The sequence below is a fragment of the Centropristis striata genome, chromosome 3 (assembly GCF_030273125.1).
Source record: "Centropristis striata isolate RG_2023a ecotype Rhode Island chromosome 3, C.striata_1.0, whole genome shotgun sequence".
NCBI classification, from domain to species: Eukaryota; Metazoa; Chordata; class Actinopteri; order Perciformes; family Serranidae; genus Centropristis; species Centropristis striata.
Genome location: NC_081519.1, coordinates 11,003,963 through 11,014,994, shown reverse-complemented (window position 1 = coordinate 11,014,994; position 11,032 = coordinate 11,003,963). Strand labels below are relative to the sequence as shown.

At 40.5% G+C, this 11,032-nt stretch overlaps 1 protein-coding gene across 1 annotated transcript; it reads left to right on the top strand.

Annotated features, from left to right (window-relative positions):
• Nucleotides 1-417: 417 nt before the first annotated feature.
• On the top strand, nucleotides 418-9,821 carry npepl1 (aminopeptidase like 1). The gene is made up of 12 exons (XM_059330195.1): nucleotides 418-669; nucleotides 2,261-2,446; nucleotides 2,674-2,844; nucleotides 2,979-3,068; nucleotides 3,185-3,266; nucleotides 3,805-3,947; nucleotides 4,480-4,557; nucleotides 4,669-4,769; nucleotides 4,943-5,066; nucleotides 5,178-5,354; nucleotides 6,129-6,239; nucleotides 8,771-9,821. The coding sequence occupies exons 1-12, from the start codon at nucleotides 520-522 to the stop codon at nucleotides 8,927-8,929; spliced, it is 1,572 nt and encodes a 523-aa protein (XP_059186178.1). The 5' UTR covers nucleotides 418-519; the 3' UTR covers nucleotides 8,930-9,821.
• Nucleotides 9,822-11,032: the final 1,211 nt, after the last annotated feature.

Here is an 11,032-nt window from a genome sequence, read left to right as displayed (position 1 = left end):
AATACTGACTTGGTAATATCAGTGAAAATGATTATTAGCGGTCTGCTGAATAGCCAACTTTAAACTTTAGTCTTACATCATGACAAGGACTTTATAACACCCATGACAGAATAATTTTATATAGTTGTCGTAGAACATGTAACAGCGTGTCCTAAGTATAAAAGGGAGAGAGAAAGGATGAAGTTAGAGATGCAGAAGGCAGGTATAAGAGGGAAAAAAAATCAAAAATATCATAGAAGGTGGGAAATTTAGAGAAGGGAGGAACGTCTGGATTAATTCAAAGAATATAACAGAAGGAAAGTATGAAAGGAGTTAAGTCCAACAGATGGCGGTAAATGCAACGAAAAGGATGCCAACTGCCAATAAACACCAAAGAAGAAGAAGAAGAATTAAACGGAGCCGTTCTGTCCCCTCCCGGCTGCCGTCGCCGGTCCGGGCTCTTCCAGTGATACAGCAGTTCATCCACTTTTCTTCACTCCACCGTCAGCTAGCTGTCTGTCTCTCCGGTTGCTCTCAAAGATGGCGAACGTGTTGCTGGAGTTTAAGGCTTCTGCCGGTGACTCCGAGCCACACAGCCGCCCTGTGCTGATCATCGGACAGCAGAGCAACCTGCAGAAAGTCACCTGGAGCCAAATCAAAGGGAAACTGCAGCCGGTCGTTAGCAAAGAGGTGATGTTGTGAATGGAAATTAAATACTTGGCTGACAGCTAATATTCGCGCTAAGCTAACCAAGTAAGCGCTAGCTGGCACCGCTAGCTCAATTAATGTAACGTTAACGAGACTTCTAGCTAGCTAACTCTTAATCCAAGATATAATGACAACTAACTAACATAGTTGGCGAGATTAGTCAACTAGATAAGAGTTGGCTCTAAAAATAGACCTTAACGGCCTCGTTACCGATTAATTGTTTTTATTAATCAATGGGGAAGTGAATTACAATGCCAATATTGGTAAATACGACTATGGTTAAGCGTTTTATAGCGTTTATTGCCTATTTCCAAGTAATATTAGTGTGAAGTTATTACATTTTAATTCGTAACTGTTACTTTAACATCAGTTAATCAGCTGCTCATGGAACAAATTGTACAATCAATGACTGCTGAGGTTAAATTGACCATTTCCTGGCTTTGACAGTTTATAATTTCCCCAGGTAATGGCAGTATTGCATGAGAGCAATATTTAAAGTCATAATCTGGGTGATATCCAGTTCATATAGCTTTTTCTGTTTGGCACTGACAGGTTCAATGGTCAGACTAAGACAAAAATCAACTGTTCTCATGCTATCTAATGCAGCTGTAAGCAGTATGTTACAGACTTCCGTGCAAAGTCCTCCCAGGTGGTTGTGCAAAGGTGACAGCCAGTCTATAAAGAGACACTTGAGAGAGTGAGTCTGAGGTCAAGGAAAGCTCTCTTGTCTCTTGTCTAGTGCTTTTCAATATCATCTGACAATGATTAACCAACAGTTTGTCCAGGTTGGTAAAATGTCTTTGCCATAATTAAGTTGGTAATCATGACACTGCATGGAACCTTTAATGACACTTTAGTTTTTTAAAACTCTTTATCACATTTTCCACTCACATTGGCTGTTTTCCATCTAGTTTTGACCCATCCAGATTTTTGAAGAATTATTAATTCAGGAGTGGGAGTAATGAAACTCTTGCTACTGCCCACTGACGTATTTTTTAAAGCTATTGTTATCCATTTCTTCTCGCCAAATATGATACACCTATCTAGATCAGGAAATTTAAAATGTGTCCTCTGTATTCCTCAAGCCCTGCATATGGCCATGATGACGGTTGTCTTTTATGGTTAATGGCAAACAACTTTCTTGCCCTAAACATTGATACATGGAAATATTGTCCTGGATGCCTGCGGAGTAGCTGCAGACTAGGTTACCTACTTTACTTAACAAGTGAACTTCACATATGCAAAGGACTGTAGAGCCCACTCAGGTCAGTTATTTTATTTGATGGATGTGGCAATTATTTCAAGATACGTTGTTGAGTCTGCAAAATTAGTAGCTCAAGGTGACAACTACAACTTGCTTTTGTTATGACACAGGCCAAACGACAAAGATATTCAGTGCATACAGTTGATCAGACAAAGAAACACAGCAAGTCCACATATTTAAATGAATGATCAATTACCAAAATAGTTGCAGGTGAATGGTTCTGTCAATTGGATCCATTAGTCAATCAATTATTTCTGCTCTGTCTCCACAGTGAATCTAAAATGTTCGTTTTGTTTCATGTTTTCTCAGATATGGCAGGCAGCTCTCAGTGCTTTGAACCCAAACCCCACAGACAGCTGCCCTCTGTACCTCAACCAGGCTGCGGTGGCTGCACTACCTTCACGGGTCAGCAGGCACAACAGCCAGTCATCTGCCCACTTTGTGTCCCGTTTGGTCCGTTCCTGCCTGCCTGGAGGGAACAACCGCTGCATTGTGGTCAGTATCTTCGGAATTTTATTTGTTCTGTCTCGTAACAAATATGTTAATGAATGTTGTCTCACCAGGGAGCACTTGTAGCTACAGAGCAGATCTGCTGTTTCGACGGGGATGCTGTCCTTCAGTTACTCCCTCTGGGAGTCCTTTGGCACTTAAATATTGGTCTGAATTGGAAAGAACAACTTGTGAGACGAAGTGGCTGATATGAGTGTTTCTTTCCTCTCCAGATGGTGTGTGAGCATTCAGATGTGTTTGCATCCTCCTGTGCCATTGCCAGAGCCTTCCCCATTTTCTCTCGGCGCTCCACATCTTCACGCAGGGCTGAGAAGAAACAAGTTGCTGTGGAGTTTTTGATTGTTGGGCAAGAGAACAGTACTCTAGATGCTCAAGAGCTTGAGGTACTCTATCATTGTCTTCATGCTCTTAATTTTTCTTTTCGACACAAGCTAGACAATCTACTTAGAAGCTTTTGAGCCACAGAGGTTCATGTTTACTGCAGTTTGCTGTAACTGAAGGCTTCTCTTATGTCCAGTGTCTCGCCAACGCTGCTCATGGAGTGCGGATGGCAGCTCGGATTGTGGATACACCTTGCAATGAGATGAATACAGATCACTTCTTAGATGTAAGTGAATCTAATTCTCCTTAAGAAATGTTGTTAACTCTACTGCAAGAACATGATTTTAATTATTTTGCTGCAGCTCCCCGTCACAGACTGACACACGTTCATTTCTGTTTTAGGAGATCAGGGCTGTGGGAACTGAACTTGGAATAACTCCAGTGATCATTCGTGGAGAGGAGCTGAAACAACGAGGGTTTGGAGGTACTGTTTCCGTACATGGCTCTGTGACGGCTCACCTGCCACCACTAACTGTAATGACCTTTTTACTGAATGTTTTTTACTGAACAGTCACAAAACAGGAGAATGTATGATAGATAATTTAGCTCCGATAGATTTTCTAGTGAGGAGCAGCAGCTCGCTATTGTTGTTAGAAAACCTTAATTGTGCAACTCTTAAGATAAAGACTCCATATTTTGGAGCTAGATACACACATTTATTTAGCATGTTTTTCTGGAAATTATTCTTCAGCAATTGGTACAAGTGTAATGATCATTAAAAAATATATTATTCATCTAATATGTAATCCTAATTCACATTTTATTTTATTTCAGTTTGACTTCTTTGTTAAAATTCCTGTAACTTAATCCCAAACTTTCAGTATTGGAAAAGCCACAGGACGTTATAGAACGATGAGCATGTACGTCTGTCTTCATTCAAGAGCCTACAAAACAGATTAAACATTGCATATATTATATATTTGCAGTTATTTATTTGTTTTTCTTTCTATCCACCCTGTCAGGTATTTATGGAGTCGGCAAAGCAGCTGAGCACCCCCCTGCGTTAGCGGTCCTGAGCCACACACCCGAGGGTGCAACCCAAACCATTGCATGGGTGGGCAAGGGCATCGTGTATGATACTGGAGGACTCAGCATCAAGGGAAAGGTACTCCAGTTTTTCCTCTGGATAAATGAATGAAGCCCCTTTTACGTCGCAATATTGCTGTAAAGAATGTCGGCCATTATACATTTTTTACACAGAAACAAACACCAGCGGCATAAAGCCTCTCGAGTCTGTAACTTTAAGATACCATAGCAAGTACCACAAGTGGTGTTTCGGACCGTCACTGTACAACTATCAGACTGCAGCCTTCAGAAAACTGATGACCTCTGCAGTCGACTTGGTGATCCTCGCACAGGCTCACTGTGACACCCTGATCTGTTAAGCTTTAAGCCTATTCTCAGTAATCCATTCACATGTTGATGCTGATCCATGCACCAGTATATGTAGTGGTATATGCAAAAATAAAAGTACAGGTCACTTATTGTGCAGAAACAATGTTTACAAACCACCTGTTAAAGCTTTTCTCACTGTAAATATATGGACTACTGCCCACTGTGTGCTAAAGGTGCAGCATTAGAGTGGCATCAGAGATTAAATTACCTTTCATCACATGAGAAAATGTTGTTTTTTTTAGACCACAATGCCGGGGATGAAGAGGGACTGTGGTGGAGCTGCTGCCATTTTGGGAGCTTACAGAGCTACCATTAAACAGGTGAGCTTTTGGATTATCTCTCAGCAGCTGGCACAGCTGTTCTAGCCTCCTCTGTTTCCCTCCAGCAGCAGAGTTGCTGTTCTCAGACTCTGTCCTCTCTTTTATCTGCAGGGCTTTAAGGATAACCTCCATGCAGTGTTTTGTCTCGCAGAGAATTCAGTTGGACCCACAGCCACACGACCTGATGATATCCACACTCTCTACTCTGGAAAGTGAGACTCTCTTTAATGATAATGTGTCAAATATCCAATGTGGTTTGTCTGTGCTGTTACAGTATGGTCGTGCTCAAACTGCTTCTGACATTATCTTGCAAACTATCTTAGCAGGGATTGATGTTGGGTGTGGAATAAAAATCCATCTGTTATTTGTGTGTTTTATTCTTCAGGACAGTGGAGATCAATAACACTGATGCAGAGGGCAGGCTGGTGCTGGCTGATGGAGTGGTGTATGCCAGTAAAGACCTGTCAGCTGATATTGTTCTGGACATGGCCACACTGACGGGGGCACAGGTGGGTGACAACCTCTGTTGTTAAACCTTCCACAACGAGTATGAACTGGTTCATTTTCAACCTTTATTACAAGTATATAGATATAAAACCTGTTGTGTTTTTTTTCTCCAGGGGATCTCCACTGGGAAGTACCATGCAGCTGTGATGACTAACAGCGAAGAGTGGGAGATGGCGTGTGTGCGTGCTGGCCGCAGCAGCGGAGATCTCGCTCACCCTCTGGTCTACTGCCCCGAGCTGCACTTCAGCGAGTTCACCTCTGCAATGGCTGACATGAAGAATTCTGTGGCAGTAAGTGACGAATTACAAGTTCAATGGACACAAACCTGAAACCAAGACTTGACAGAAGGACAAGAAACTGGACATTTAAAGGAAAATAAATACTGTGCCACGAAAAAAATAGACTTAATGAATAACTGGCTCTTATTTATTTATTTATTTGCATGTCTTCCTGTCTGTCTCCTCCTTTAGGTCACTATCTAATAAAGCATGAAAAATGGCAAAAAAAAAAATCTTGAAAAAAAATAGCAAGTAGTCACAGTGAGAAAAGATAAATCGCATAAAGAAATCTAAAATTTGAATGCATCACCGCCATGCATCGAGTATTGTTTTATAATCAAACCTCTGGATCAGAGTCAAATATGTTAAGATTAGGAGAAATTTCCACCCTTAATTTCAGCTCGCTGTAAGTGCATCTCCATTATCTTTTGCATATTGTGCTAGGTTTATTGAACATCAGTCAGGCTTTGGCTGCTTGGATGGTTCCAATTTAAAGCCTCCAACAACCAAGGTTTTTTTTTAATGTTCCTGTCAGAGCCATGATGGAATATTTTGTGGTGGAGACTCCACCTTGAGGACAACACAGAACCCAAGAACGTGTTTATCTTAAAAGTTCTTTGGAAATTCTCTTTTGACATGAATCTCGGGGTAGATTAATGTCGCAGGACAGAGTAGCAGTGTATAGATTACTAAGTATTTCAGGTAGAGTATTTGTTTGAAAATTATTCTATATTTTATTTTGGAGAGTTGATATCAGGTTATTCATCCTTTTTCTTGTTTTGACAGGACCGGGAGAATGCCCAGAGCTCCTGTGCCGGCCTCTTTATTGCATCCCACTTGGGCTTTGATTGGCCTGGTGTGTGGGTCCATGTTGATATCGCCTCTCCTGTCCATGCTGTGAGTAACTGAGGCTTTGGTGTGTGAACATTGTGCATTCAGTTAGTCCTCTGATTTTTCCCCTGGAACAAATCAGGTGTTGTTCACATCGTAGCAAAGTAAAGGTTTTCATTGGGTGCATGCATGTTTTTTCTGATGCCTGTAACCGGCTCAACAAGCTGAATTGTTGAGCAGAACATGAGTGTGTCACTAAAAATTATATGTTGCAACTTTGGCATGAGAAATTAGACCATGTCTTACTTGAGCTGCTGGTAGTCTGTTAACTGAAGCAGAACACATGCACTCTACGTGATTACATAAACCAAACTTCTGATATAAAACGACCAGCCACTGATTAACTGAAATTTATATTTACAAAGTTATTTATATTATAATATTCATTGTACATCCTTATGCAATGTCAGCTGTGGAAAATATTTTTTGTTGAATATTTTTAAGGGAAGTATTAACTATTACCAGAGACTCAGTAACCTGAAAGAAGAGAGTCAGCAGAACGTGTAAGGAAGTTAGATCACATGACCTTTTGGTTTGACTAAAACTTAGGTTGATTATTAAAAGACTGGTCCACAGTTTTTCAGGTTGGTCTTAAAGGAATAGTCAGGTGCCCACATGAACACTGAAGCAGGTTTGTCTTGCTTTAATCGTTCCTTACGTTCATACTGTACTTCCTAACGCACTTTCAGTGTAAGTGATGCAGGTCAAAATCCACTCGTAAAAAACAAAGTAATTAATCCTGAATGTCAAACTTGAACAGACAGAAACTAGCTGAGCCGGTAATATCCGTAGAAACACCAACTTCCTCATCCATTATGAAACTTGTCACTGCTTTGAAGGGAACAAACGCAGCTGATCTGACTGGTTGTTTCTGAAAACTTTTTATAACTTTCCTGCAGGTGTGTCAGGATAGTGCCAGCTTTTTGTATGAAAAAGGATTTTTGTTAAATACCACTTCAAATATAATGTTGACATTTGAATTTTGAAATTTGTATCTTCCATATCTATTAAACCCAATATTTCTGCACAGTTGCAGATAGAGATAAGGCCACACTTATATTACTAGTATGAGACTATTTGTAGAATTAGACCCCAGTGGTGGCCGCATAAGAGGAATTGTTTCAGACCTGTTTGATCAAAACATTTCTATAAATCCATAGTGTTGTGAAGTCCAAAAGTCAAAATTTACCTTCAAAATTCACCACATTTTTTATCTGATGAAACTTCCATTCATGTTTGTAAGCGCTTAGCCTTAAAAACCCCCAAAACATTACACTACAATCACAAACCTGTTTGCTCACTTGCTGCACACAAAGGGAGGACACACCTGTATTAACAGCCGCAGGCAGCACCATAAACTGAGGAGTTGAGGATTTTTCTTCAGTGCCCAGGTCTAATTTCGCTTGTGTTGGTCTGTGCATTCCCAGTTTGGAGAACCAGACGTGCTCCAGACAGGAAAATGAATTGTATTGCTGCAGACGGATTGTAGAACTTAAATTCTAAATGTAGCGTACACCAACAGGTATATTTACAACATCTCCAGTGATTTTTGTTGCCTTTTCATTTGGCACTACTTTTTCTCAACCATATTCTTTTCTGATCTGCGGCAGTGCGCGAAGCATATAAGTGCACTTATGTGTAGAAACATGGATGTTCTACGGTCCATCTGTAGCAATGCATTCATTGATTTTCTGCCTGGAGCAGCATCTATGCAGACCATTATCTACAGCAGGTAATACATCGGCTGTGGGTGTCTAAAAGTACATCGTACAACACCACTGAGAACTATCCCTTTAAACTACTGAAACCTGCAGTATACACAGTATTTGTTCTTCTTGCCAGTTCAGTCAGTGCGTTTACATGCATAGTTTAATCGAGCTATGCTTAAAAATCGATGTCGCCGTCTAATAGGACTTCTGTCCTTGTCCCAGTTTACATGCAATTGAGAAAATGGAATAACTGACTGGAACGTGTCCTCCTCCCCAACACGCGGGTTAATATGGCCCCCTTTCCGGTTGACATCAGTTCGACACTTTGTGCTGGTCGCAACTGACGGGCAGCCGGCTAATGTGCGACCGGCTTTCTTAGATGTTTTTTTTCGTGGGTAATATGCCAGCGCGGGGGTGGAGCATGCGCACATGCGTTGTCTTGTCATACATGCCGGCATAAATCCTATTCCAATCACATTATCTGGTTATCTTAATCGGAGTTGGAGAACGCCGACATCAGTTGAACTAACACGTTTACATGCACTTCAGTTGTACAGTTATAGTCAGATTAAGGCAATAATTAGTATGTTTACATGACACTTGAAAAAACCTGAGTGTTTTGTCTCAAAGTATTTAGCCACTTTACTGTAGTAACATTTATAGAGAATCAGGTTGTAGACCAAACAAGGTGTCATGTTTCAGTCACATTACCTGACTGTTAGGAAAACTTTACGGGGAGTGCAAAAAGAAAGATAACTTTAGGGTGAGTTTACGGTAATGGAGCTGGAATCTGACCCTGGTTTTGTGTCTTATATTTTGTCTCTGCAGGGGGAGCGTGCTACAGGATTTGGTGTTGCTTTGCTGATGGCCCTGTTTGGTCAGGCATCAGATGACACCATGCTGAACCAAGTGTCTCCTCTGGGTGCCATCACCAACATGTCTGAAGACCAGATGGAGCGTGACTGCAAGAGACGAAGACTTGTGTAGAACACAACAGTTTAGTCCCCGCCCCTGATCATTGCCTCAACACACACACACACACACACACACACACACACACACACACACACACACACACACACACACACACACACACACACACTGTTAAAGAAAGTGCTCTTCAAGTCAGAGTTAAAACAGAGTTAATCGTCAGTAAATCAGGTGTGATAAAGTATGCTAAAGTGCAGGCCCTCATGACTCGGCACTGGCTGCACTGCTCACCTCAGTAGCTTCATGTTGTTGTTTTTTTGTAATTTGCTTTTGATGAAGATGCATTGATTATTATAAAATCTGGAAAAAGCAGGTGGTTCATCATGCCATTAATTAACTAGCTTTTTGTTTCAGCAGCATTCTCTGTAAATGTTCGTATTTTACACTTGATGACAGTTAAGATTTTTACCTCATAAAACCCTGTGTTCAAATATCCACCTCATCCGCAGGCATCGTTGTACATTGATGCTTATATGCAAATCAAAAATTATAGCATACATGTTGTCTTTGGGAAAAATACTGTAACGGGATCTATAAAGAAAACCTGTAAAGAAAACAAAGTTCTAGTTTTTGTGTTGCAGTGTATGTGAATCACATCAGTTGACAGATAGTTAACATGGACCCAACCTGTCCATCTCCTTGTGTACAGTTGGACCTTGTGATCTCTGGACCAAACTGAGGAGTGAGCGCTTACTGTGGTTCTCTAACAGTTTCACAATGGTGTCACATGACAAATTGACAGGCGATGCCACATGTACTTTGTCTGCACAAAATTTACATTCAAGATGTTTAAGTGTGAGCTCAAACGTTAGATGGATTACAGCATTTTGTTGTTTTTTTCACCCTTGTGACAATCATGTTGTCCTTCAATAAAGGCGGTGCCATCTGACCTTTGTCTGCATGTGAAGTAAAACATTTACTTACAAAACACTGACAAAAATATCTAAAGTCAAGATGTGTATACTAGCTTTTTTTGGATATCTCTTTCTGCTGAGAAATGTGAAAAGCTCAGGAAAATGCTATTAAGTGGATTTGAGTTCAGATGTTTTTTGTCTGTTTCCTGAGTCAAGAATTAACTTGAACACTCGCCACCTCACAAGTTTTATCCCACCTTCAGTCAACTTGAGTAATCAATACAGCGACACAACATCACATGAAAACGATTCTTTTCCAAGAGTTTTTGGCAGGATTATTTTGTAACTGTTCTTCCAAAGTCTTAGTCCACCATCAGTCTCTCCTATTAGTTAATTATTTTGACTCCGGACTAGCCGGTTGGCATCAACCTTAAATAATGCGATAATTATGAGAACTTTATTGCAGGCACCTACATAATGACCAACATGGGGGTTTAAAACGATGTAATACTTTACAGCCAGGGATAAAAATATTTATAATGGCTATTCACTAAAAAAATGGTGTGAACACAGTGATAAATGCAGCAGTTCACTATCATAAAGAGTATTTTAATCTGACACACTGAGCAACCACAATAAGTTTGCAGTAAACCATATAAAGATAATTCTGTTTTGCTTTAATGGTAGATATGACGTTTTACCCTTTATTATTATCTTTGAACTGAAACTAACTTAAGGCTGTGTTTTTGCTTTGATTTACACATGCTCTATGTAACATCAAAGAAGAAGAAAAAACGGACGGGGTGAATAACAGATGTGGTGTACATCATATCAACAACTCAAATTAATCTTCAGGTTCCAGCTTTCAGATGATGTTCACCACGTCAATGTGACATATACTGTTGACCTGCTATCTCCCCTTAAAAACCCACTGACCAGACACTTAGTTCTCTATAAAGGGGGTCCGAATGATAAGGGGTTAAACTCATGTAGCCTATGGTATGTAGACCAATGAGCTTCTATTTTTACTATCCCCCAACAGAGGTTTAATATAACTTAATTGAAGGAAGGAAATGCTGAAGAGAAGCAGAAAAACAAATAAAACTGTGAGGTGTTGTTTGACACACTGACATATGTGAAGAATGGCAGTAAACTGACGTTGGACCTGAGGCCTGCTCCGTCTCAATGAATCACCAACATCCTGTGGCAGTTTAAAGGTGATGTACTGGCTGGGTGGGTGGAAAAT